The 27,710-nt window shown below is 42.6% G+C and overlaps 1 protein-coding gene across 3 annotated transcripts; it reads right to left on the bottom strand.

Moving 5' to 3' along the window:
* Positions 1-683: 683 nt before the first annotated feature.
* Positions 684-26,430, bottom strand: PWWP2A (PWWP domain containing 2A). 3 transcript variants are annotated; one of them, XM_042826608.1, is made up of 3 exons: positions 25,651-26,430; positions 13,417-15,111; positions 684-3,319 (listed from the first exon to the last, which is right to left on the bottom strand). In XM_042826608.1, the coding sequence occupies exons 1-2, from the start codon at positions 26,325-26,327 to the stop codon at positions 13,431-13,433; spliced, it is 2,358 nt and encodes a 785-aa protein (XP_042682542.1). In that variant the 5' UTR covers positions 26,328-26,430; the 3' UTR covers positions 684-3,319; positions 13,417-13,430. The 3 variants fall into 3 exon arrangements, with proteins under 3 accessions (XP_042682542.1, XP_042682543.1, XP_042682541.1); XM_042826609.1 differs by lacking the exon at positions 684-3,319 and having other exon boundaries at positions 12,276-15,111; positions 25,651-26,054; positions 26,112-26,429; XM_042826607.1 differs by lacking the exon at positions 684-3,319 and having other exon boundaries at positions 12,276-15,111.
* Positions 26,431-27,710: the final 1,280 nt, after the last annotated feature.

The following is a 27,710-nucleotide window of genomic DNA, read 5'->3' as shown; positions in this document are numbered from 1 at the left end:
GGCAGCCGGTACCACACAACCTGCTCCTCCTTCAGGGCACCACAGTGGGACAGAGCCACTCAGCACGGCGCGTTTCTCACCCAAACAGAGGAATGAATTCCTCACTGCACTTACCTGCTGCAGACAACTTGTCTGAAGCCGTCAGTACTGCCACAGAAAGGTGAGCAGGTGGGGTGTGGGTACCCAGCGCATCCTGTGCCGCTGCTGCTTTGTGCCCCACTGGGCTGTGCTGGCCGGGAGCTCTGTGGCTCCCACCAATGATCCTTGCCCACCTAGAAGCACGGCTGGAGGGCTGCAGCCTCTCACCGGGGCCTCCTTCAGCAGGGCTGGGTGCCTCCATCGCAACCATGAAACTGGGCCATCGAGGTTCACTGGTGAATCTAGCTCTATAAAGCACAGCTAATCTCATCTTCTTAATTACCAACAAGCAAAAGAAAAGCTTTTCCCCATCTCCTGTGGCAAGCTGGCTGAGCACACCTTGACATCTTTCACCATTGTGAAATATAAGCCTGGAGAGAGACTTGTCCTGATGACTCACTTCCAGCAGCGGACAAATAAACTCAGTTTAATCTTTAATTCAGAAATAAATAAATAAATAGAAATCTTTTGGGCCAAAGACTAATAAAACAAGGAAGCTACAATATGAAAACGTTATTCAACATTATTTCCCTTTAAAAGAGCACTGAAAAAAATCAAGGCTTTATTTGAATAAATGTTACACAACATTCTTTATCATTTACTTCTCAGCAAACCTTAAAGGATGAATCGTTTTCCTCATTCAAGTCTACAAAATGAAAGAGGCATAGTGACCATTCAATATACAGACAAGAAGGTAGCACGGAGCAAAGCTTAAATATTAAGCAACTAAAGCAAAAAAAGTGAAAAGCAATACATTACTGTAATTCTCTATCATTAGAATATCCCTGACAATTTCATTTCAAAATGAAAATCTGGTTTCAAACAAAATGGCTGCAATACTTTCTGTGAAAACAAACACAAGTACAGTTAGCTACCTTGTCTATTTTTATGCTGTTTGCTTATATACCCATATTATCCAATGCATAGACCTGCATCACTCTTAAGTGTTTTTTTAAATATATATATATATATATATTTCAGCTGCTGTGCACAAGTGCTCACGGTGAGGAAATCAGAGCACTGTTAAGAGTCAGATGTCACACAGGCAGGCACTACCGGCTTCTACTTACAACATCAATCGGTTTTCAACCCAATGTGCAATAACCCTGCTATTACAGTCCTGGGCCTTTTTCCTGAGCAGAAACTGTTTTGTGCCATGTTGTTTGGTGGCTTCTTTTTAATTTGGTTGTTTGGTTTTGGGTGAGGGTGGGTGGGTGTGGATAAAAATGTGATTTATTAGGCCAAGACTGTCACTGATTAGCAGTGCAATGGGGGTTTGGTGTCCAGAGGTGAAAGGCCAGCACATACACCACAGCACATCACTTTCCCTTTCATCACATCAGATGCCTTAATTTTTCTAAATTCTAATCACATCTCAGCCACCAACAGCACCTGACTGGTGAAAAGGAAGAGTGCTGCCAAACATTAATCCGAAACTCAAAAAGAAGGATTGCAGTTTATTATGAAAAACGGTACAACTTGAACCTACTATATAGCATGATGCAGCTATTTGTTAAGAAGTAGGCAGCATGTGCTCCATTTCCAGCTTTATAAATAAATTACCTCTTAATAAAAGGAACTGAGCAAGCGCTCAGCACAACCAGCCTCACTGTGTGCATTGCTGATTTGCCCTTGCTGGAGCTGCTCCAGCCCCTCACTGCCCTTCTCCCCAACTGCTCAACTAACTGAAACCCACTGCCAGCACCAAAGCCAAGCAGTGGAGGTGGAGTGAGTTTGGATTCTATGTTACTTAATTCAGGCTCCATACACGAAGGCTGTAAAACTGCCTTCATGCTGACAGACACCTCTCAGAAAGGTATTTTTCTTTTTAAATGACCTGGACAAAGACACTGTGCTCTCCAATCAAATCAGGATATTAGTAAAGAGGAAAAGAGTTTAATACAAGTCTTTTCACTTCTATATAAACAGAAATTTGACTTTGAGTAGATTATGTGCACATTTTCAGTTCTTCAGAACAAATATTTTTTCCCAGGCTATATAGTAGATCCCCTTCTAAAAACGTTGTAAGAAATGATACTGCTGAGAAAATGTGCACACAACATGAAATAATCAGTGACAAATAAATTAATATTTAATAAGTCAATATTTCAGCAGCATGTCCAGCATTCACAAGCTCCACTGAAGTAAGTCGTAATCACCAGACACCTTTTGGGGAAAGGGAATAAAATGGATCAAACCCACTGGGTTTCTTTTTTTGATTTACAGCTATTCAAAGAAGTCAACAACCATCAGAAACACGAATAAAGCCTTTGCTCTACTACTTACGTATCTGAGAAATATTGACGTCAAAAGGAAAAATTAACCCATGATTTGAAATAGAAATGCCATTCCATTTAATCTCTCCACATTCACGACTCCCATCTCGTCAAAGTATCATAAGCAAAACGCTGCTCTCTGCATCGTAACCCTTCCGCCATCCTCGGTTCCCTAAGTGGTACAACAGCATAAATAAAATGCAACCATATTCACACAGAAGGAGCTTTCCCATAATACAGAGATACACGGATTTGTGGTCACTGCCCCTTCCATCACTTCTATGGGAAATGTTGGTCTCACGTAGCAGGACTGTTCATATTGTACAATACAACTGGTTTCAGACATGCTTTTGATCACAGGTCACAGCTCTGCTAACACCTGCACTAAATACTAACTAAGCCTCATAGAATGGAAAATTGCAATGCTAAAGTTAAGAATTAAAATAAAAGTTCAAAAGTTACAGTCAACTTCCCAGGCAATTGGCTCCATCACTGGCACCTATCGAAACATACAAACTGACTGTCACATTACAAAAAAAAAACAGTTATTTGCAGTGATTCTTCATACCAATAATTCAAGTGGTTTCTTGCATGTAAGTGTCATAGAGTCTGTAATAATTTCATGCGTCATTTATTGCAAAAAAGTTTTATAAAATATTTCCTAACATCTTTTTAAACTTTAAAGAAAATGTACATTAGGTACAGGTGCCCCAGCAGGGTGCGAGGGGTGGCTTCAACATATTTACCCCCTTTTCCCATTCAAAAAATGTTTACTGCTTGGTGAAGATTTCAGAGGAAAAATAGGACCATTCAGTCTCAGATTTCTTTCAGTCCTGATGAGCTGGTGCTCTTCGTGGCAGTGTAGTGAGGTTCCGTAAGAACAGCAGCTGCCTAGTGCCTCTGAGCTGCAAAGGGGAGACAAAGGGAGAACGGTTAAACGTGGTTCAGTGCCTTCCAGTGTGTATTGCAAAAGCAGGCAAACAACATCTGAGGTGGCCAGAAAAGCTCCCGGTTCACCTGCTCAGCTTGGTGACAAATATACGTGTATGTGTGTGTCCACATGACAGTAAGACATACACCAGTGAACAAACTCCTCCACTGATGGGAGCTCTAAGAGAAGCTCTGTACCGATCTGTTACGTCTCACCCCATTTCAGCATCAAGAGAGAACTGCAATTTTCAAACACATTTCGGGGTCGTTCATGAAGGAATGAGATCAAAACAAAAGGTCTGTGCAGTGATGTATAATTTACAGTGCTGGACTGAAGCTGACCCTATAGCAGCGTGCTGAAGGTGAGACCTAAAGAATGCATGGGAGCACTGAAGGCTAAAGCTGCTCAGCACATTTCTTCCCACTATTGCTTATGTTTTCTCATTTGCTCTTCAGAACTCAAATGAAATGATGGTAAGGCAGAAACGGGCCGAGTAATGACTGCTGCATGACAGCACCGACCACTGAGGGTAGCACAGATTAGCAATGTGCCCTGAATGGCGCTTCTGGAATGTAGAGAAAGCAGATTTCAAAATAATATTTGAGTGGGAAGAAACCTCTTAGAGGTCTTCTGGTCCAACCCCTTTCAGAAGGGCTCCAGCAGGTCCTGGCCAGCCTTGTTGGCTCCCATCACTGTTCTGTTGAGCTTCAGACTGCTGCAGCTACTTTAATGCATGTACACATTTTCCTGTACTGACAGCTTGGTGAATAACGCATACTGCAGGTAGGAAACTCCTAAGGATCCTTCTACACTGACAACTCTCCTGAATAATATCGAAAAGAATAAAAAAAATGAGAGCAAACGAGAGCAATTCGTGAAACTGGGCCTAACTCCAGAGAAGGCAGGGAAGATACAGGAGATAACTATGCAGTTTCTCAACTGTTCAGTTGCTCATGAGTGAAATAGAGTTAAAATAGGAGGGAAATTTTGGGAAAGCTGACGCAGATAAAATGAGGACTAATTCCAAAATTGAGCAGATCCAGGCAAAGATGCACTTAGCTGCCATCCAGGGAAGTAACACATCGTTTAGCAAAGAAACTGGCAGACAGCAAAACAGCATCAACAGCAACAGGTACTTATCTATGTAAGGACCCGACTGCCCACAGAAGACCTCGGTACTCAAAGCCAGAGCTCTACTATGAATTGTGCCACACCGTCTAAAGTGAGAACTGAAGCAATGGATTACAATTTTTGGTAACCATGACCAAATATAAATTGTAGAGTAAAAAAAAAGCAAAGTTGGGGCACTGACTATTCACAATGGATAGCGTTCTACATCTGATTTGTAACGAAGCCTGTAAGAAAATAGATCTTTTTCACATAGGCAGACATTGTGCCATCACAGCCAGTGGCCAAAGCCAATTCATACCTATATTTTTCTGTGTCTTAGATATGCCTTACTTCCTAAAACGTAAAAACAGCAGCTACTCCTCTCCTGTTTAGCACGTGAAGCCGATGAAGAACCATTTTTCCTCCCCAGGTGAAAACCATAATGATGAAACTGCCTCTCCTTTGGCTTTATGTATTCATATGAAACAGTGCACAGTTGTGTATACCTCATTAGTAATGGCCAGACTACCCAGAATGTCTTTACTATAGCAATTAAAGTCACTTAAAAGCAGATGACTCTCAGTTGTAGAGCGTATTGGAGTTTCTTTGTGTGCTGCTTCACATTTTTTGTTCTAACAACTATCCCCATATGGCCCTTCACAGCCTATAAACTGAAATTCAAAGCCTTTTTGGCAGTAGCATTATAATCACTGTTGAAGTGATTATAGCATGGAAGAAACCTGAGACAACCCAAGGTGAAAGTGCAAATGGACCAGTTGCTCTCGAGGCTGTTACGATTCAGGGGCAAAAATCCAAGGAAAAAAGCTGATAAAAAAGAATGAAAGACTCTCTTGAAATCAATAAACCAAAGTACTGCAGAACCTGCTATTCTCATGCATACCAAGCATACGCTTATCTGCATGTCTGGGGAAATTCATGAATACAGAATATTTTGTGATGGAACCTTTCCCTGGTTGCCATTACGCTGGTGTCAGGTGCATTTCAGAGGCTGGTGAAGAAGAACCATGGCTTGGATTGCTGTAAGGTACATAACCTGATTGGGGGATGGCTGCTCAAAGGGGCAGCCCAGTTAAAATTACATTGCTGTATCTGGATCAGGAGCAATATTTTGTACAGACGAGGCTTAAGGCAGGGCTATGCAAAGTGAATTGGCTGCTCAGCTGTGCGTAACCCTCGGGATTCCCTCCATGTGTGCTGAGCACAACGCAGCCCAGGGGCCGAAAGGCAGCGATGCTCAGAGCGCAGCACTGCTGCCAGCCCTCTGGGTGCAGCAAGGAGTGCCTTCATCAGCTGCTCCACAGTGAGTCCATTCACTCCATTGCTGTGACCTTCAAATCAGTGGCAGCAAAACCCCGGTGCTGAGTCCTTCTCTTCAAAGGAAAAGCACAAAGACAACAGGCTGGCAGCAAGAAGGGGCGGCCAGGAGGGATGAGGGGAATAAAACCAGCAGCACCTCCCATCAAATAGACCAAAGGAAAAGACAGCTGCTTCTTAAAGCACAGCTGCAGTAACATGACCAGCTTCATCGGCCTGCTAGCACCTTGGCTGTAGATAAAACCAGCTAACAGAAGTGACTTAACTGCTGCAACGTCAGACTTTGAGCAGTTATTACAACAGGTTTCTCTTCCACATAATGGATTACCAAAAGGAAAGCAGAACTGCCACGTTCTTCTACAGCATATGACAGTACTCAGCAGTGGGGCCACCAAGCAGAGATGCATTCTTCACTTTATGTACCTAATTCTCTGAAGTATATTTAACACATCAAGAATTTCTAAGAACCTGCACGAGCCAGCTTTTTAAAATGAACTTATCACTACAGATAACTCCCTAGGGCCCTCAGTGCTCGGAACGGCTCACATTTTCCCCCCTAAAATAACCATATATTGCTAATGTAATATTGCATCCAAGAATATTCAATGCTCAAAACCTTCAGCTATGATTCTAACAGCAACGTGTACAGAAAGAAATCATCTTTCTTTTCTTCCTCATAGCAGAAATCTAGCTCTTTTTTTTTGCTTTTTGAAGGGGCAAAGACAGAGGAGGGAGCTATTTCTATGTTGTACTTGAACCATATGCTTTACAATTTGGAACCCCTGCAGCAGTGCAATTAAACACCCTAAAGCCAAACAAAAATGCTGTATGTTGCTAAATTAAAAAAAAAAAAAAAAAAAAAAAAGGATACAAAACTGGCATTTAAGCAAATATTTGCTTGGAACTGAACCTGCTTGCTTTACTGACAAAGCAAGCACCTTCTTCCCCTTTGTGCACCTGTTAAAACACAAATGGGCAATGACAGTTGGGCAGAGTCTGTCACCAGAGTTCTACTACATCCCCATTACAGCCTCTTGCTGATGGGAACAAGCTGGTGGGAACACAGCTTGCCTTCCAAATCTCAACTGCACAGCACATGGCTAGCACATGTAAGAACAGCTCTTGTTCGTACTGCAGATCTGATAGCAAAACCATTAGTAAGTAAACATGAAAACTGACCTACGTGTTTTAAAAGAAAAACTTGTTTGAAGTTGACATATTATATAAATGATGTCATCCAAGCCTGATTTTGCATAGGAGAGGCCCCTTGGCAGGAGATGCAGAGCAGTGTGGGCGCTGTGCTTTCACTGTACCGAGCGTGATTGCTGCCTGACACACCAGGCACAGCACTTCCTTATCTGCACATTTCTGCAAAGATTCTTTTTCCTAAATCAGAGCTGTTAATTACAGAATTACAGAAACGGGAGCTGTGTTAGGGCCAGGACAGCTCAGCAATTCTGACCCACAGCCAAACGCAGGATGAATTTAACTAATCCAGTCCTGACAGAGGTTAACCTCACTTGTTCCCAAAAGCTTGCAATTACAGAAGCTATGCAGCTCTCAAAACAACATCAAGGATTTTGCTGCTGTATTCTAAATAAATTCTAAGCTTAACTTTCTGTCTGGTAATTTTAACTATAACTTCTTGTCTTGCTTGCATTTAAACAGGAATATTTCATTTCCCCTCTGTCAGTTCACTTGTCAGGTACTTGCAGACTTCCAGTCCCAACAGGCTGTTCTTCTACCTCTGCCAAAATCGTTGACATAGAAACTGCACTACAGCTGTTCAAAATGTGCCCAGTCCTGGTTTTGAAAATAACTTCTCAGTTGTAGCCCAAGTTAATTCCACAAAACCATTTGTCTTCATACTTTTCAAGAGCAAAGCCCAAATATAAAACAGGGGACCTTGATCTGTTCCTTGTTCCAACTTACACCTGCAGCTGACGTTATCGTCATCCCTTTGGGCCATAGCAGGTAGATAAGTTTTTAGCACTGTGCATTTGCAGACCATGCAGGGGGGTTATGCTAGACAATCCCTTACACCCTTTTGTCTCCCTACTGGATGTGCAGGGTGGCTCAGGTCTTCTAGTGTGTAGAACATCTCAATCACGCTCCCTTTCCATGCTGCTGCTTGTCCTACTCCCTACCAAGAGCACAGGGATGCTTTTTCTTTCTTAGCCATGGATCCGAGTTCCCCTCAGCAGTCAGCAGCTGGCAGTGAGCCAGCCCGTGCTGCAGGGCCACCCAGAGACTTTGCTCCCCAACTGCTGGATCTGATGCCAAGAACAAAACTGCAGGAAAAAGCACGGTCACAGTCAGCATGCCAGCGTCTCCACAGCCGCGCCAGGGAGCTGCTGACTTTCCTTGTGTTCACACAGGGGCAGCTGTGTCACAGCAATTCAAAATATATTTGTATAAATTAAAGTTCAATATGAATTAGTACTGATCTCTGATATTACTGAGATGTTTGAGTAACTCACAGAACAACCACAAGCTACTCCCAGGCTCTAACAACTGAAAAGCAAAAGCAGTCACCAGACAAATAACCGATGTGGGGAAGAACCATTGCACTGCTGCTCTGTGAGTTTTGCAAGACCCCATGTAAATTACCAGAAACAGTTCTTACCATTGACATTGAAGAAAGATGAGCTCAAACTGGAAATGGTGAAAGAAATGCCAGGAAGATGAGCAGAGAATAAAAAAAGCATCTTACATGGGGATCTTTTTTTATCCAGTTAAATGGCCACGTTCTATAAACACACAGCATAAGGCCACTAAGGAAATACAGCATTACCAAGAGCAGAAATTGAGGTATTTTAAACGTCAAGTAAGAACTTGTCCTTATGATTACCACAGCCACGTATTCAAGCAGAGCTTTTTTCCCACAGCAGATCAGTAAGAATTTGAGCTGTACATTTGCAGCCACATCTCACAGGCTTGGATCTTCCAGCTCATCCTGACAGCTGCTCCGAAGCAGCCAAGAATGCAGGCCTCTGCCTGGCCTGCTGATGAATGTGGGTGATCCCTGAGGAACTCAGCCACATCAGAAACCTTAGGGAAGTTACTTACATGAAGAGACCTCTTTGGTTATTGATAGTTTATTTTATCTGCAGGGATAACTGCACCGTATTGCTGCCAAGTACAGCCTGACTACATCACCATCAGGTATCTCATCATACCTGTATTTCAAAAAATAAAGAAAGAACACGGACTTCATGTAAGCACAGCCTAAACTGACAGAATCCAGCACCAAGCCACAGAACTATTCCCCCCTACTGCACTTGTAAAGTACTGTATCATTCTCACTACTATTCTCCCAGTTCTACTTATGTTATCATATCTAAGTTCACACACCAAGTTCCTCTCTTCTCCTTCAGGTTCCCTATGACCTTTCTATTTATACCCTTAAAAAGTAAACTGAAAATAAGAACAGAAAAATAAAGCATCTCAGTCTTTAACCACTATAAACTCTGCGCTGTAAGATCACTTTCAAGTTTGTTTTTAAATAATATACCCACATTTTTACCAAACTGCTTAAGGCACAAAATGCTTCCACCTTCATTCCCCTTTAGGAGGCTTTTTTCCTTCTGAGACTCCAGCCAAGAGGATTGCTCTACTTGTTCTACATTACACCCCACAGAACAGACATGAGGGCAGATGATAACAGTGCTGAGGATGAGCTGCTGCTTGTTTTCATAATCCATGCTCACACTGAACCCTGACAACTGCAGCAACGGCTCACAGGTGACAAACTGAGATCAGTGGCAGGCCTTGGGAACATCAACCAGTTGACTTTGTTAGTCTGTTCCACAAACCTAGCAGTGGGAAAAAAACAACCCTATTTGCATTAGTGATGTTTCTTAAACACTTAGAAGCTTCACCCTCATTTCCAAAAAACCCTTTTCCTACACAGTGATAAGAAATAAAAGCTTCTCAGCCTTGCACAGCTGACCTAAATTCAGTGCATCCTCAAAACCCCATTGGGGAGGAATCTGTCAGTTCTGCAGGATTCAGATAATGAAATATTCGAATAACCAAAGATAACACTGTCTAAAAGAAAGTAAGTACAACAAGAGATGATCACCTTATTTAAATGTTGACATAAAATTACAACTCTGACTAGAAAAATACCAAATATTTGTTCAATTTCCCGTAGAACTCCAGAGAAACAAGTATTTCACATTTGGTCCCACCCTCACTCATTAAACACTCAGGCTTTCCAAAACTTAAAGGAAATCTTTATGTTTTGGTATAAAACGCCTTAAGATGAAGTAGCTTTAACTAACACTACTCAGAAGGAAAACATTCCTGTATTACACACCCATCACTACCTGCCTTATTTTTCCCCCAAATGGAAGCATCATGCACACACAGCCACACTGAGGAATTTCCTTAATTCAGAAAGGCATCCTCTGCTTATTGTATCAAGCTGATAGAAAGCTAACAGTCTGTGCGTTGCTGTTCCTCCTCCGCACACAGCCTGCTTACAACAGCTGCACAGCTTAGTCACACAGATGCACCTTCCTGGCACTTCACAAACACGCTGTGATTAGTTACCTGATAAATCATTTACACTGTGCAGGTAATTCAGAGAGGGGAGGCAAAAGTCCTGAACCGCACACGTTCACACTGTGGGCACTGCTGGGCTCAGGGGTGCACGTAAGAATGCAGCATTTTGCAGCTAAGGCAAAGCGCGGCGCTGTGCCAGTCCCCAGAGCTAATCCACACACAGCACCCACGCTGCCACCATCCAGGCTACTTTATGGCACAACCAGGCTGCACATTAAGCCCAGCATTTTCTCCACTATGGATTTAGTCTAGAATTGCAGCTACTTCAGAGCAAAAAGAAGAATCACAGGCCCATGAATAGAATATTTTCAATGGAACATAACAGGGTGCTGTGATGAAAGAAATTCTCTGCTGGGTTTGGGACCTGTTAAGTCAGCAGTGATTATGTACTTTATGTTTAGTACAAACTACAAAACTTAGGAAGGACTTCATAAAAGACTAATCAGCTACAAACCACAACTCAGAGTCATTAAAGGCCTTTCAGAACCCCCTTTTGAACACAAAGCAATCAAAAGAAACCCCTCATAGCTGTTGCTCTTCAACCTTAGCAGCAAACATGTAAGCTCCAGCTATGTACACTCTAGCACTGTGCTACCTTTATAGAAATCTGTATAGAAATTAAAAGAATACAAAGCTTCCAAGTACTTTAAATTAAAAAATAACAACATCCATATCAGTGCTACTGCTACTCCACCCGCAACAACTCACAAGCCGTTTGCTCAAGATTCTAAACCTCAAGAAACCAGCGCAGACATCTAAACCACCTTGGAGGGGTTCTTGGCTTCAAAAAGCACTCTGCTTTAGTAACAAAGTAAGGCTTATTTACTTCAATAAAGAAACTGTTTCTGTTTGCAGGAAAGAATACATAGAAGTGAAACAGGATTTATTTATTTTTTTTTTTTTTCTGATGAAATTTATTGTGTGTTTATCACATTCAAAAAGCATTGAGCAGTTGTTTGCTTTGATTTGGGTTTTTCTGGTAGCTATTAGAAGCTCAAGGAAGAGCTGACAACTGGAAGCTTAACTAGCACCTAACAGAGCTCAGCAGATACTTGGGAGGAAATGCTAACAGCCGTGTACTCAACACTTTGGACTGCAAATAGTTCTGTGGGCACAACAGAATAATTTTAAAAGGTTAAAGAAAACGAATGCTTTGGAAAGACCAGGCAGTATCACGAATATACAAAATTTAATCTTAAGTTCACAAGATTTTAAGGGTTTGATGGTTAAATCCTTACCCCCATTTCTCATGTCTGCTCAAAATCTAATTGCAGCCTAAGCTGAGATCTTTACATCTGTCATGGTTGCCTATGTGGGCAATTATGGGAGAAAAAAAAATACAGGATGAAAACTGCTCTGGGATGAACGCTGACAGATTCTTCACAACACATTGCAAGGCTCAAACAGCAGTGGGTTGGAAAAGAGAGGACAATACGTATAAGTCAGCTGAGGACCAAAACTAGAGGGAAAAATGTACAGTCTGTACAGCGAATTGCATGGAAGTGCCCAGCATCGAGCAACAGACATGCAGGAAAAGCTGAAGTAACAGCGGAGCGGTTCTGCTTAGTTTCTGATAGATGGAGAAAACCAAAAACATTTCCCCACTGTACAGGTGACATTATCCAGTTATTAGTCAAATATATGGAACAAAATCTAATTAAGGGGAAAAAAACCTGATAAACTTCCCAGAAAGCCCTCTATGGAGCTAGTATTGAAACAAAGGGGAGCAATAATTGCTTCATCTCCAAATTAAGACTGAAGTGTACCAACAGTACTTCACCAGCACTTATCTTTAAGAATGAGCAAAAAAGGACAATTTACTTTTTAAAAGGGTGTCCTCTAAATCCAGCATAGGTATCAAGTACTCTAACATCCTAGATTTTTTTCAAAGCTTTTTGAGAAACACACACAAATAATTCAGATTTAGTCAATTTTATTTACAGTTTGTTTTTACATTTCAGAGCATTACACAATTACATAATTCTCATTTTCTGACCTGCAAACAGATACCTTAAACGGAAATATTTAAAAAAAAAATGAAGTTAGATACATCCAAAATGCAACAATTACACATCTGACAATTCACAAAGTGTAATTAACTAGGACGTATCCTAAGAATTTAGGAACAACCAGTCAGGAGAAAATCTGACCAAATTTCATCAATCAATTATTTACACATTCAAAACAAAGCCTCTCTTAATCTAAAACTCCAGGCAAATGGCCTGAAAGACTTCTTCAGGAAGAAAGACCAGAAGTTATGATTCACACCTATGCAGCATTAACAGCCCTTGATCCCAAACACTGAGCAATTTCTCAGCTTTGTCTTAGAGCTACAGGCATCACTCTCAGCTTCTCAGACCCTGAAGTGTTAATATTTGTGCCCCCATGTGCATAGAAAGGCTGAGTGTTTCAGAAGTGGTCACTAAGATAAAACCCCATTTAATCTGGTCTTTAATTTTGTGAATTTTTCTTCCTTAAAAACTTCAGCACATCTTCTAATGCCATTTAAACTGGCCTTCGTGGATCGGGGCACGCCTCTAAGATGCTCATGCGCGCATTGAACCAATTTGCACTGGCCAGACTAAATACATCAGAAAGTATTTGAAATCATGTTTAAAGACCATTTAGACAAGGCTTACGTTTCTACACTTCCCTGATGGGCCACCTAAGAAAAGAAAAATAAAGTATCACAGCTACTACTTTCACCCCTTGTGTCAACCCTTTGCCACACAGCAACTAGGTACATACTGGGTAGAAACTACTAAAAAATTCCCTGCAAATAAGCTGCCTTTCAGCTGAGGCTATGGCTCCTATGCATTGGGTGTTTGAGGAGTTCTTTCTTTAAAAAAAATTCTCACTTGAAAAATACTGAAATTCTCACTTTAGGCTAATTTTGATTGCATGTTCAATTTGCTTAACTTCCATGAAACCGCTACAAATGGAACTTTAGTATAAAAAGAGCATCCAACCGACTGCAACTTCTGCCTCGGCAAATCCTTCATGGTAGTCCTCTAACTAGGCTATGAATTTCGTGGAGCCTCCAGATTTCTTGCCTACCTTACTCTCCATGTTCACGTTTCAAACTGCGTCAGCAGGGCCCGAACTTCGGGAGTCAGCTGCTTAGCAGCCTTGGCTGCCTCTGTGACGGCCTTGCGGTAAAGACCCTTTCTCTTCTTATTAAAGCGCGACTGGAAGTTCTCTAAAAAGGGGGATAGTTGTGAAAGAGCAAGAATAGACGTTGTTGGGGAGCCAAACCATGATATACAAGCCTCCTGGCGAACTAAAAGACCGTTATCTTTCCGGCTCACAGTTATGGTCAGGATACGGGCTGGCCACCAAGGGAAGCCATAAATTTTGGCCCAAACAATGTCCCCTACACATATGGTCCTGCCATCTGGTGTAACACATTTAGAGACTTTTTTGGAAAAGACTTTCATTTTCAAGGAATTACTGAGCTTTTTCTCTTCTTTCGAAGAGGAGGAGGAGGAGGAAGGTGCATGCATGCTGCCTGGAGGAAAATCAAAGCTTTCAGTAGAGCTACACTCAGAGTTGGTAGATTTCAAATCATCTGTGCTATCACTACTACATACTGATGCACTGGAAGAGTCAGATTTCTTTTGATTAAGGGTCATGTAAACCGTTATATTGCTTTTGCTGCCTCTCTTGCCCAATGTCTGGTGTTCATCCTGATCAACAGTTACATGCACTTCACTTGTGTCCTGAACCTCACTGCTGGCCTCTTCAGGGCCTTTTGAGGGGCTCTGATTTTCTGAAGGGGCCTCACCTGCTGAGCGGGTGGAGGAGCAGCGAGACTGCGGCTTAGTTGCCATCTTGCCACTCCGTATTTTCTCAAGTCCTGTCTTGAGAGAAGAGTCATTTTCTTCATTCCGATATCTTTGTGGCTTTAAACGCAATCGGGGTGGGAGGGAACCTGAGCTGGTGTTCTGAAGACGCCGTGTGAAGTGGACCTTTGAATGTGCATTTTTGGAAGAGGAGGTTGCACTCTGCTTCTTTTGTGCCTTTTCTTTGGCCATTTTCAAGACTTCCCGAGCTTTTGCATGATCCATGTTTTTGCTCTGGAGAACTTTTTTTGTATTTAACTGCGCTTTTGAAGTATTTGCTTGTGCAGTAACTTTAACTACTCTGCTTCTGCTGTGGGCAATATTTGAAACTTTGACCACAGCATTCCTTTTCTGGCTTTCATTTTGGCTTTTTCCATCCACCTTATGGTCAGTCTTAAGTTTTTTATTCACAGTAGTCACGCTCTCGTTTCTTCGTTTTTTATTATCCTCATATTTTGAAGAGTCACTTGCATTGCCACCTTTTTTTATTTCCTTTTTTTCTGCAACAACACTGTTTTTGCACTTGTCACATAAGACCTGTCGGGGTCGTAGTTTGATAGCATTCATAATAGAAGTGGGCTCCTCCCTGTACATTTTACGCTTGGGCCGCTTAATTTTCCGGGGCGGAGGCTGAGGTATTGACTGGTTATATGTGTCCCTGATAAACAAAGGAGGAGGATATGGCGCTCCCTCATGGAAGAGAGGAGGTGGTTTAGAAGTCCATAGGCTTTTAGCTAAGCTTGGTTCTGATGGCTGTGTGAGAGGAGAGTCATCGGGGACTGCAGCATTAGATTCACACTTCACCTGTGCCTCATCTTGGAATGGTTTACTTTGGAGCTGCATGGCTTCAGGTTTATCCTTGTATTCCCTTTTAGGAAATATGGTCACAGGGATTCCGTGGGGTCCAAACCTTCAAGAGAACAACAACAGAAAAAAACATTAAAGGTTTGAGGGATCTTTCACTGTATTTATTAAAAAGCATTTTAAAAGCCGTCAGCATAACCACCATTTGAGAAACATCAGTTCTGGACAAAATTGAAACATTATACCAAGTCTTAGGCTAAGTTTTGAAAAAGCAAAACATCAAAGCCAAGTCAGCATCCAACACAAAATGCATAACTTCACTTATGTGGGTTTCTATTGTGTCAACAACAACCTTCGAAAATATATCCAAAAATATTGCCAGGGACAGCATTTATACTTCTAGAAAACACTTATAAACACAAAGTTCATACTCACCCCATCAATCCCAAATCTACTCAAGATATTTCTACACCAATTCCATTTATATGAGCAAGGAAGGCTTTTGATTAAACAGAATTCTACAGAATTCTTCAGTTTGTGGCATAGCACAAAAGCCTGAACTTATGTTAAATTTCAGTCAGATACACAACGTGCAAATACTGGCATTTAACAGCACTGTCATTCTTCACATCGACATCCACAGAAGATCACTGCTCGACCACCTGATGTATTACAGCCTAGAACTTGGAGTTTGGGTTCCTTCTGGCAAAAATACCCCTGTAATTTCAATACAGCACAAATAATTCCCTTCTGTTCTGCAAACAAACTATTTTAAAACATTGCCTACTTTTCTGCAGGCAGCTCCAGGTGTTCTAAGATCTCTAACACCCTGTTTGACACACATGAAACTCCACTAAGTCTTATACATTAGTTTAACTTCCCTATACTAAGAGAAGTAGAATGCTGTTCAACAGGTAACCAATATCTTCTGCAATATGTTATGCTAAGGAAAATGTCATCAGTTTACAGGGCATAATGCTTATCTTCTCCTGGGAGAAGAGTTAAATACATTCATATTTCATTAATTTGTCTTTTAATCTACTGAACACAAAGGGAAGGATTATGAAAGCCTGTTTAACCATTCTCACGTCCCACGTTAGAATCTACAATCTGCAGTACCAACCTTACAAAGCCCTCACAAGGCATTCAAACTCTCTGCCTAACTCCAGCTCCAACACACACAGATGTGTTTGGCTTACATTAGGCTATATTTGAATAGCTTAGCTTACTGCAGCAAGAACACTATAGACAAGGTTGCAATGCAAACATTAAATCACCCATTCCAAATCACCAAACACCGGTTGTATTTATCTCACATGACCTGAGAATGAAGTAATTAACCAAGACCTGTCCTCAGGTTAACACTAGTTCACATTGCTGTGCAGGTGTTAAACTGCAACATCTGAACTGACGGAACTGAAATTTGTCATCTATGGCTGCTGCTAGACTGAAGGTAAATGCAGAGTGGTGGTCTATCTTCCATTCACATTCCTGCAATAAACATGCAGTTTAGACAAATATCTACAGGCTGGCTTCTTGTTTTTTCAAAGTTTGTTATGACAATTTTTTACAATACATGTTAGAATATTCTTTACACTGTCACGAGCAGAAGCCATCACTTATTTGTCCTTCTTACCTGTTAAGCCTCTTTTCATACTTTGAAGTTGTAACTGAAGCAAGCAATCCATCCAAAACTAAATTATCCATCCATCTGCATTTCATCATACCCAGACAAGTGACAACTCAACCAATTTTGTCATCAAAAATAGATGAAGTTGTACACTTGACAACTTACAAGTAGGAAGCATCCAGTGCTGTTGTTACCTTCCCCCTAGATACTGTAACATTCATACCTTTGAAACCTGGAACCCAGGCAAAGCCTGGTCTACCAGCCGCTGGAGAACTATTCTGTATATACACAGAGTGACAAGCATCCTATGCCACAGAACACCTTACTACCCCACAAAAGTTCATTTCTCAGGGTTGGACTCACTCCGTTTGGACTCCAGATGTCCTCCCTGAGATAAAAATCAAAACTAAACACAGCTTGCTGCACTACTGAGGGCTACAGCGAATTACGAGCACTGAACGGTGGATCTGTGCATCTCTCCAGCCAGCATTAATTCAGAAGATACTCATCACTAGGTTTTAAGTTCCCTAAAGACTCAGAAGTCCACCAAGAGTCGAGAAATCATTTTTGCACAAACGCTGTTCACTAAGGATGACAAATAATTGTTCAGATCTGAGTGTAGGATTTACAAAAAAAAAACAACACCAGCTGTCAGCTGACAGCAATAAAACTAGCAACATTTTCAGTGTTACTTGCACTAAGAGCTTGGTTTCTTGTACAGCAAGAAGATCTGGATCCCACTGTTCACCGCCTGATAAGATTTGCTAGAGTTAGGAAAGCAGTTAGTGTAGCGTCGGAGTTGAGAACAAGAACCCCTAGATGGGACAAGAATCTGCTACACAGATTTCAATCCACAGTGAACACCACTGATGCCATTAAAGCCATTTAAGACCGTGACTGCATCTTAGACCATCTTCTTCATGAAGCTCCATAATATTTAGTCCAAAAAGCTGAGGAATAGGACGGCTGATGTGGCTATTTTAATATATAAGACGCAAACCTACTTCATGAAGGCACAGAACCATTCATACTGAATTCCTGAGGCTACAGCCTGTCTCACAAAAGGTAATGTTTTAATGAATGAACTGGAATTTGCTGGCCCTATCTACCTAAAAATTAATGAGTTGTAAGATTACAGACTTCTCACTGATGTCTGGTGCCAGTTATGCAAGAGCAAATAGGAATGTGATTTGTGTAAACTGCACATCAATACATGAAGGCATGAGAAGCAATGATGCAGTTCACGCGAAGTACAAAATAAATCGGGCACGCCCAGAGACTGATTCTTACTTCCAATGCCTTTTTTCTTTTTTGCCCCATTCTAGAGCAGGTCGTGCCCACATTCTGTTTTTATGATTGTTAACTCTTCCTTGGTGAAGTTCTCCAGTTGTCCAACTTGGAAGAATTATATGCAAATTTAAAAGAGAAAGTGAGCAGAAAGATTTAGGAGTGGTACAGAACCGAGTACAAAGCTGGAAAGAAGAACAAGGCAATAAGCACAAAGAGAAAGCTGACAGTGGCGTATCTTCTCAACAGAAGCAGCAGAATGAATGTGACCAGAACAAACCTACTGAAAACTACACATGGCAGAGCATCTAAATGGTTCAGCAGTTATGAACTAAGTATTGAATGCTTACATACTGCAAGAGATCGCCTTGCCTTTACTCTAGACAAGTACATCATTTTTGAATGCATTGATCCTGAAGTATCACCTGTCCTTACTTTAATACTCTCCTCCAAAATTCCAGAGAACACCACCCTTGGGAAGGCGAAAGACAGCATCTTCCTTATCAAAAATGAATAGAATAAAAGTCAATGTGTGTCTAAGTTCCAGCTGTGCCCTGTACTGCACTGTATGTACAGTTCTACCTCAGAATATTACATGATGTAATAGAAGGATTCCTTCATGAAGATCTGAAATCAAATTGTTAAGAAAAAAAGATAGTAAGAAATGGATATTTAAAGAGAGATTAAGGCACCTCTGCTTCACATGTATTCAGAACTAGAATCAGTTTTCCATGTTGCCAAGCTTCCTCTTTCAAAAAACTGTCCTGGCCCTTTTTTACTCTGTAAAGTTCTCTCTGACAAAGATGGATAACACTCAGTGTAAGAACAATATTTTTAAGAAGTTTACAAGTAAGCACAGCAATCAGTAGGATCTAATCATACACACTTCTGATACCCTGTGCCGGACACAATTCCTATATGCATCCTTATTAAAAGCAAATAATAATCAGTAATTGAGACACAGGCGAGATGAGATGCCTTCCGACAGTCCAGTTATCTTTACAACACAAACAACTTCCAATTAACTTGGGAGGTTATACAGAGACAGATGTGATAAGAACACTTATGGTTTTATTTCCACGCCTTATCAACTGGAACTTAATGAATGGGAAGCCATGGCATCTTCTGTGATTGTGCAGAAGCTACTTTTTAATATCAAACCTACAAGTTATAGAGATCTGCATTACAGATATGTAAACCCAAGTACTTCAAACAAACTAAGAAGTCACTTTTCACATCTAAATCCTATAGCAGAATTATTATAATGAAGACATATTACTGTTCAATTTGTATGCAAAACAGGGCAGAGTTAAGAAGTATTTTTAAATAAGCAGGAGATAAGGAACAAATACCAACTAAATGCACAACCACATGTACATAAACATCTAAATGATGCATCCTGGGGCAAAGTGTCTGCATCACTATGTAAAGTCTCCAGCTCTCATCTTTAGTCTCCAATGTTTAAGTTTTACCTTTCTCAATTAAAAAAAAAAAAAAAAAGTATATTTTTCCTGCCAAGAAAAGCCAAAGGAAAGAATGTGCAAAAAGGGTTCAGAAGTATTTCATGTTTGTCTACAAACACTGGGTTATTTCAACACAACACAATAGCTTCTAGTGCTGGGTTAAATCAATTCTGTTCTAAATGATTCTGATCAAAATTCTCATCTTCACCATTAAGTCAGACTACAGCAATCATCAATTACCTTTCAACACATTACTCTTGTTCAACCTACATTACCAGTAGGTATTTTGTAGCAGCCAAGAGAAGAAGCAATCAAAGCAATTTTCATCTCATGGATAAAGGCTCAATGATTCTGAATACTGAGAGTATAACAACATGCTCAGGTAACATAGGGCTAAGTATATTTGTTTCACATGTACATACAAGCTGGGGGCTTAAATCACAATAGTTGATGTAATACACAATTAGATCATAGCTATTTCAATACAAAGTATTTCAGAACCCAGGAAAACAGCCTGTATCCAAAACACAGATTATGCAGTAACCTATTTTTAATAAGGGATTTAGTTGGCACGATAAAGCCTGTTGTGGCACACACTGCTTCTAGTGGTAGGCACCTAACTGAAAAAGCATGCACATAAGCCAAGTTATCAATTCAGAACTTTACTTACCTCCCAAGCAATGTAACAATAGAATAAAGACACCAAGAAATGCCTACTGCAATTAGAGCTTTACAAATATGACAAAGAACCACAGTGAGCAACTCTCTTAGGAAATCACTTCAAGAAAAGCTGCATCCTCAAAGTCAACTTCCATGAAACTACATCAGAGAAGTCCATGTAGTCAGGATGCTGATGCAGACATGAAGATTTAGCCACTGCATAGACAGAACAATTTGCAGTGGATAAGCCTGAAGGGTACCCAGATGGTTCCTAATCATTCCTTTCCCCACCAAAGGGAAGGGAGTGTATCCTTCACCTTCTCACTGGAATGACCTTACATGTGAATTCTCAAAGCTTCCTTCACTTCTCTGTAACTTCCAGAGTTCTGACAAGGATACAAAAGTAAACTTATTTGAGAGATGAAATGCAAATATTTTAAGCTTAGGCTTCCTACTAACTACTGCAATTTTACTGTCATGCTTTTAAGGCTGAAGATCCATTTAAAGTCATCTTTTCATTTTACATCTGTTAGCATTATTAAACACGTGGATCACATTTTAAAGCAGATACTTAGCTGATACATTTGGATGTGTTACAAAGCTACAAAACTTTATAAGATGTCTTGAATATACATTCCAGATCACCCAAATAACAGTCAAATCCCAAGAAACTTGAAGAGGACATCATTTACTAATGGATGAGCTTTAAGTCAACTCAGCGGCAAGATGTATAAGATTAATCAGCCCTACAGAATCATAAAGGAAAACAATCATTTCATGCATACTGAAAACTTCACATCAGACCTTTGTCCTCCAACACTTCAAGCTCAGTCAAGTTAAGCTACCCTCAGAACACAGTAACCCATGCTGCTGGAAGACAGACAAGCATGCCATAAGAAGAAAGCACAGTTTAGCCATCATCCATTGAATCAAAGTCCAGCAAAGAACAGTAGTAGACTACAGCTACTTTAGGAAAGGGAAGTTTGAGGCACAACACACACACACACACACACACACACACACCCCATACAGCAGCAAGATCAGGGATTATTACTGGTTTCAGAAGGGGGTGGATGGAAATCACGTTCCTTGTACTGGCTTAAAACCAGCAGCACTTTGACAAGTATGCCTGCTCAGTGTAAGCAGCAGTTACAACGTGTTTTATACCTGTACTAGAAAAGCTTTAAAGCCGCTCCGGTTTTGCCAGCCATTTTTACAAGTGGAAATTTGGAATGAGAAAGCCTTTCAAAAAGGCATTTGATAGGTGACAACAAATAAAAGCTTTGGGTGTAAACAGAAATACAGGAGAAACTATTTTCACATATAGAAGCTGAAACTAATCAGAATCACAGAAAAATTTAGCTTGGAAGCAGTGTCACAAGATCCTCTGATCCAACCTTGTGCTCTAAGTGAGGCTAACCAAATTTGACACTATACCTTTCAATGTCACTTGTCAGTCACAAACCAGATGTGATTTACTGTCTTAACCACACACACATCAGACCTATGCTTCCAGTGTTCTAGGGAAAAAAACAAACAGCAAAGCAGCATTATGGCTTTTTTCTTAAATACTAGCATTCCACCAAGCTTCTTTACACATCTGAGAAACAACAGGAAAACAGGCTATGAATTTATGAACACTTTGCAAATTGGGAAAAAGGAAAAGCTTAACAACCATGCAACCCAAGTAACACAGATATTTCTTTACTGCTGAGAACGCATACTGTAGTACCACCACTTCCACTGAACTTAAACTTCCCCTGGACAAGGAACATCAAATGTCTCCATTTATTAAACGAATTTAACAGTTAGTAAAAGAGAACCTAAAGCAAAGAGAAACGAGCCACAATTTTTCATGCAAGATTCTTGCTGCTTCTTCCTCACACCAGCAGACCTTCAGTCTTTTGCAACTCAGAGTACTTTTTTTTGCCCTCCTCTTGCCTTGGTGCACACAGTTACAATACACCAGGTGCACCCTGTAAAGTTTAACAAAATCTCAGCATATGCAGACAAGTTTCAAGAACTGCTAAATGTAAGCAGTTAAAAAATATAACAGATGTTCTGCAGATTAAAAGAAATCCAGGAATGGGTGCAACAGTTCATTTAGCCTTACTATTTTGCTAACCTTAGAAAAAAGTAGGATTCAAGAGACTCCAGGAAAGAATCACTATACGTGAAAATATTATTAGGATTATCACAATCTGAGCTTACCTGAAGAAGTTTGTTTTTATCATACAGTTCATTCATATCTTGCTGCTGGAAGTCTTTCCTCATTTTCTACAGTCAAACCCCAACTAAGATGCCAGTTTCAACAGCTATCCACTGGCAGTAAAGGCATCACCTTTCAGCTACCCAAGGCTTTGAGGTTACAACACAACTCTGCTCTTCTCCCATTGCCTCCTGCAAGAGCTGCCACAATCACACACAAAATGGCTTAGAGACAACAGCAGTAGGAAGGCAACTGTCCTCACATCCATAGGATTAGAAACAAAATTTTAGTCAAATGATGACACCATTATGAAGTCTAAGTCCTGCCTGTTGGCAAAATTCCTCCCTACCTCTTCTCCAGTACTTAAAGTTGAAGAAGGCACAAAAAAGAACAAAACAGGGCAGGATTGAAAGTCTCTCCAGAGGAACAAACCAGAACCAGGACTTTTTAACTCTACATTTTAAGTTTTACAAATGCTACTTTCCATAGTTATTTCCTTACTGTATATTTCCTCCAGGTGCAGAGCAAGATTTACAGTAATTCTAAGCCAGCAGGTGGCATTAACATCTCATATACCCTAAGCAAACAGTGTTAGCCAAATGATGCATACAGGCAAGCTTAAAAGCCCTATACCTAACGAGTAGTTGGAATGGAAAATTGGCTACAGCCTTCCCCATCCACTTGGACACAATGACACGACTGCCTTCACCTGCCTGATGGTTGGCTGCACTTCCTGCTTCTTCCATCCGCTCCATCGGGTCACGCCACAGAGCCCACATCAGAACCTCGTCCAGGAACACAATAAGGCACTTAGATTTTATTACCACTACTGCCATTATCCTTTAACAGAAGGATCACATTTTTTAATTTGTGTAATAAGCCTGTAATGTAAAAAAAGGCTGAGAAGTCCTACTCAAAGATTTACTGCATAAGATGCTGATTCAGAGCTCAGTAGACGTGGCTCCCTATTTTCAGAATCTCCAGAGCAGCTGCTGACAGGCAGTGTACCCCACTGCCATCAGTAAGAGCAGAAATACTTCCTTACCTCAAAGAAATGGGGGAATAATGTCCACTAACACTGAGGTCCTTGTACTCTCGTTTTACAGACACCTAAATGGACATCCTACTTACAGCAGGCAGGAGGAACAGAAGGAAATTAGATCTCTAATATCATTAACTCCATACTGAAGTCCACAAACATAAATGCAAAGTCAAAACATCATCTTAATAATGAAAATAGAATTAATGGGGATATTTTTTCTTTTCCTTGACCTTGAAGTTAAACTAATTTAGAGCATGCCTTGACAAGACAAGAGTCCAGCAGACAGGTTTCTGTGTTTGCTTTTTAAGTGTTCATTAAAACTCACTCTTCTCATTACTGCATAGAAGAATCAGCTTCATTGCCCTTCAGAGGAAAGCAGAAATTAAGATCCAAGAAGGAACAGGAATTACTTTCTTCTGAATACACGAGAAAAACAGTACCAGCACATGCAGAGAACACATCCACTCATCCCTTAATTTCAAAAAGTGATTTCAATAAAAAAATTCAAACTGGTTTTTTAAAACAGAGAACTCTTCTAGAGGGGCCTTAAGATACCAACCTACAGCAAACAAAATTCACATCAGGAAGGCTTATAAAACTATTCTTGTTCACTTGGATGAGCAAGAGGAGACTGTTTTCCGCGTCCACTCTCTTCTGTATCAGAAATCCCATTGCTTCCATGTAAAGTTATGCTGAATCTGAGGTGGTTTTGATTTAAAGATCTAATTTCACCTTCTGGATCCCAATGTAACAAGTGCCCCTGCAGGAAGCCCAAGATTATACAGCTGGAGAAGAAGGAATAAACGAACTGCACACAAGAATAGCTGGGAGAAATGACACAGGCCTTCAGAGTGGTCTTCTTCCAGAGGTCTTTGGTTCTTATGTTGAAGGTTTCCCCCAGGGCCTGTGCTTAATACAGGGAAAACTGAGATGCAGCTTCCACCCAAGCCACAAGGCAGAAGAGCCAGGGTTTGCCTGCCGCAGACGCCTGCTGCTGCAAGGGGCTGCAGCAGCTCTGCTGCTTGACAGAAGGATCCACAGGGCACGAGAAAACCTCAGGCAAATGAGGGGATGTTTGCAGGCAGTACGTGCATAAAAAGATATCTCTTGCAAGAAAGGGAGAAGCTGACGTTTCATTTTTCTTCTCAACACAGATCCTTACAAGCACAGAAGCATGTGCTTTGTCACCTTCCTAACTAGATTAATAACGGGATTTTGCTGGTACAGAAGTCAAACCTACAAAAGAAGTTTTAGGGCTAGGTAATATCTGTTAACTGCTCCTGACATTCTTTAAGGCACTGTCATACTCAAGATGAACAAATTTTGCAGATCAGATTTTAGTACTTGGTTTTCAAAAATCGGTAGCTGCAGTTCAACAATTTAAAAACGTAAAGCTTACTCCATCTGCATCATCCAGGAGTTAGGCTCCAGAAAACACGTGCTGTTTCACAAGCCAACCAAGATGCTAGGCCTAGGATGAAGATGCTGGCCACCTTCTTTCACAAGACATTGATGATCTGATATAACAGGAAGTTATTAAGCAGATGGTAGCAAGGTAAACCACAGTGATGAAAGACAAAAGCATGTGTGGCCTACATCTTGAAAAAAGACACGTTTTACGCATTGTGATTCTTTTAAATAATAACCCTGGCTACGTTTCATTTTCCTCCCACATATCTGCATAGCATTTATAGGTTTAGTAAAGAAACAGGGCATATTTTCACCCGTAAATGGCACTTAAACTCTTTATACATACATGCTCTCAGTGATGGCTTGAGCCTCCCAAGAGGACACTGCTACAGGAAGGAACGAAAAAAGCCAAACCCAGTGCGATTAAGGCTTTACTTCGGTTTGTGACAACAGCCCCTAAAATAAAATTATTACTGTACTTCAGAACCATTAAACTTCACCTCGCTGCACGCAAGGAGCAATCAGCACTAACAGTCGTACTTCAGGACTGCGACGGCGTAGCCTGAAAACCATTACGGCACCTATAGAAATGCGAAGTTACCCAAGCAATGCGAGACACCAAGCCGGCACACGTGCCCACACCTGCGGTTCGCAGCTCCATCCCATGCGCAGCGCTGCCGGGGGCGCCGGGAATCCCACCCGAGCCGAAAGCAGCGCCCATGTGCTCGGCCCTCCCCTCCCGTTTCGGGAGCGCTTCCGCCGGGCGCAGCGGCACAGCACCGGGCACCGCCAGCGCCACCGCCGCCCCCGGGGATGCCGACCGCCCTGGGCGGGCCAGGATCCCAGGACGGGAAGGAAGGAAGGAAGGAAGGAGCGGAGGCCGCTGTCCTCGACCGTTCCGAGGACGGGCGGGGGCTCGGGACGGCTCCACCGTGAGAGCTCACCTTTTCGAGAGGTCCATGAGGACCCCGGAGAACAGCTTCTCCCCCAGCCGAAACGAGACCACCAGGGCGTCCTCGATGATGTGATCCAGGGTGACCCGCACCTCGGAGCCGGGCAGCAGCGGCGCCTCCGCCTCCCCCCCGCTCGGGGCGGCGGGCGGCGGGCGCTCGGGCTCCGCGGCGGCAGCATCCGGCTCCTCCTCCTCCGGCCGGCACGGCTCCTCCCCGGGCTCCCGCTTCGCGGAGCCCCCGGCAGCCGTAGGGCAGGGCTGCGGCCACTCCTCGGGAAGCTGGGGACGCGCGGCGGGCGGCGGGCAGGGCTGCGGCCGCTCCTCGGGCTCCGGGCCGGTCGCTCCTCGGAGCTCGGCCTGCGGCGAACCCGCCTCCAGGCCGGAGGGCGGCGGCGTCTCCGTCCTTTCGCCTTCCGGCTCCCGCGTCCCGGCCGGGCTCCGGGCGAGCTGCACGGGCGGCGGCTCCTCGGCCTCGCCGGGAGCTCCCTTTCCCCCGTCGGCCTCCTCTCCGTCGGGCGCTGCCGACTCCACGGCCTCGGTGACGGCAGGAGGAGGGTCCGCGCCGGCCTCGCTGCCCGGGATGGGCTCCATCTCGGGCTCGGCTTCGCCCGCCCCCCCATCGCCCGGCACCGCTGCAGTCGCTGCCGCCTCCGCAGCCATGGCCGCCATTTTCTCTGCTGCTTCTCCGCCGCCTCCCTCCAGCAGCGGGATCGATAACCACGGCCTTCCCCGCCCGCCTGGGAGGGAGAGCCCGCCCCCTAGGCTCACGTCTGGCAGTCTATTGGTGGACGCCACGGAGCTTTCTACTTCTAATGGAGAGCGAAGCTGTCAGTCGAGCCCAGTGGAAACTTCCCGTTGGTCAGTGAGGACTTCATTCAATGGAGAGTCGGAAAGAGGAAGAAGGGGCGTGGCTTAGCGCTTCACAGGTCCTTACAGACGAGAGGGGCCGGGCCTCTGCGGCAGCTCCGTCGTTTCATTGGCGGAGGGAGGAGCCGCTCCCAGAGGAGGGCGGTCATTGGTGGGAGCTGACGTCCGTCAGCGGAGCGCGCGGTGGTCGGCATGCGCGCTGCGGGTGGCCGGGAGGGGGCGCAGGGGAAGATGGCGGGGCACGAGGGCGGCCTCGGGGGAGTTCCTCAGGCCCCTCTGAGGGACCATCCCCGGAGGAGGGGTTGAGGGGCGAAATCGGCTGTAATGGGAAAAATGTGAGGGTGATAGGGCGCTCGTTGCGTTATGTGAAGTAAATCAAAGAATTTTTTTTTAATTGGGTTTATTGGGTAAAAGTGAAAAGCAGGTGGGGGGAAAAGAGAGGGGGAAAAAAAGGAAAAAGTTAACGTTTTCCCGTGGGACGTTCTGAGTCAGTGGTTTTCTCCCCGTGGGATCAGTGCTTGGTGTGTGGGGATTTGCTTCTCCCAGGTAGGAAATCATGTACTTCTTAAGCAAATTTAAAAAAAAAAGAAAAATAAAAGAAAAATAAATGAAGTATTTTTAAAAAGAGACACGGTTTAGGTTGTTACATGTGTCTTTGGAAGCTGCTTCCCTTTGAGGAGCAGAAAGGAGAGCGCCGTTAGGAGGAGGGATGGGAGGTGGGAGCAACTGAGGAGGTGGGTGCCATCAGAGCATAGGTGCTTCTCCTTCCACATGCTGGTGTCAGGGGTATGTTGCTCAGTGACACACAAAAGTTGCTGTAAATAACAAGCCCAAACTCTACAGTTTTCTTTAAAAGCAAAACGTCACCTTTGGATCAAGTTAGTGACTTCTTATGGGCAGGTTTTGAAGGGGTAGGAATTGAGCTATGCCCCATGTGTTTGCTTTAAAGCATATAAATAGTGGGTGCAAAGCCAATGAAACTTTTGTAAGAAGTAAGAGGAAAAATCATTAATCAGGTGTAAGGCCCAGTAGTGTGCTCACCTTTTTTTTTTGCTGTGGAAAATAGGGCTATATGCAGATTACAGCAATGCGAGCCATTTTCTTAAGTAATAGACTTGGAGTATTCTTTAACAGCAAAGCAGAGATGTATAACAGTTAGTTCATTGCTACTCATGTATGGTCCGG

This window comes from Centrocercus urophasianus, unplaced genomic scaffold, assembly GCF_019232065.1.
Source record: "Centrocercus urophasianus isolate 14NV4802_14NV808 unplaced genomic scaffold, USGS_Curo_1.0 seq_26, whole genome shotgun sequence".
Taxonomy (NCBI): domain Eukaryota; kingdom Metazoa; phylum Chordata; class Aves; order Galliformes; family Phasianidae; genus Centrocercus; species Centrocercus urophasianus.
This window is presented reverse-complemented; position numbering and strand designations above follow the sequence as displayed.

Bases quoted from the DNA above. Each gene is read 5' to 3' on its own strand.
- PWWP2A (XM_042826608.1), bottom strand. From the start codon at position 26,327: ATGGCGGCCATGGCTGCGGAGGCGGCAGCGACTGCAGCGGTGCCGGGC. The intron at 15,112-25,650 runs GTGAGCTCTCAC...GTTCTCTTGAAG, and splicing joins CTCATGGACCTCTCGAAAAG to GTTTGGACCCCACGGAATCC.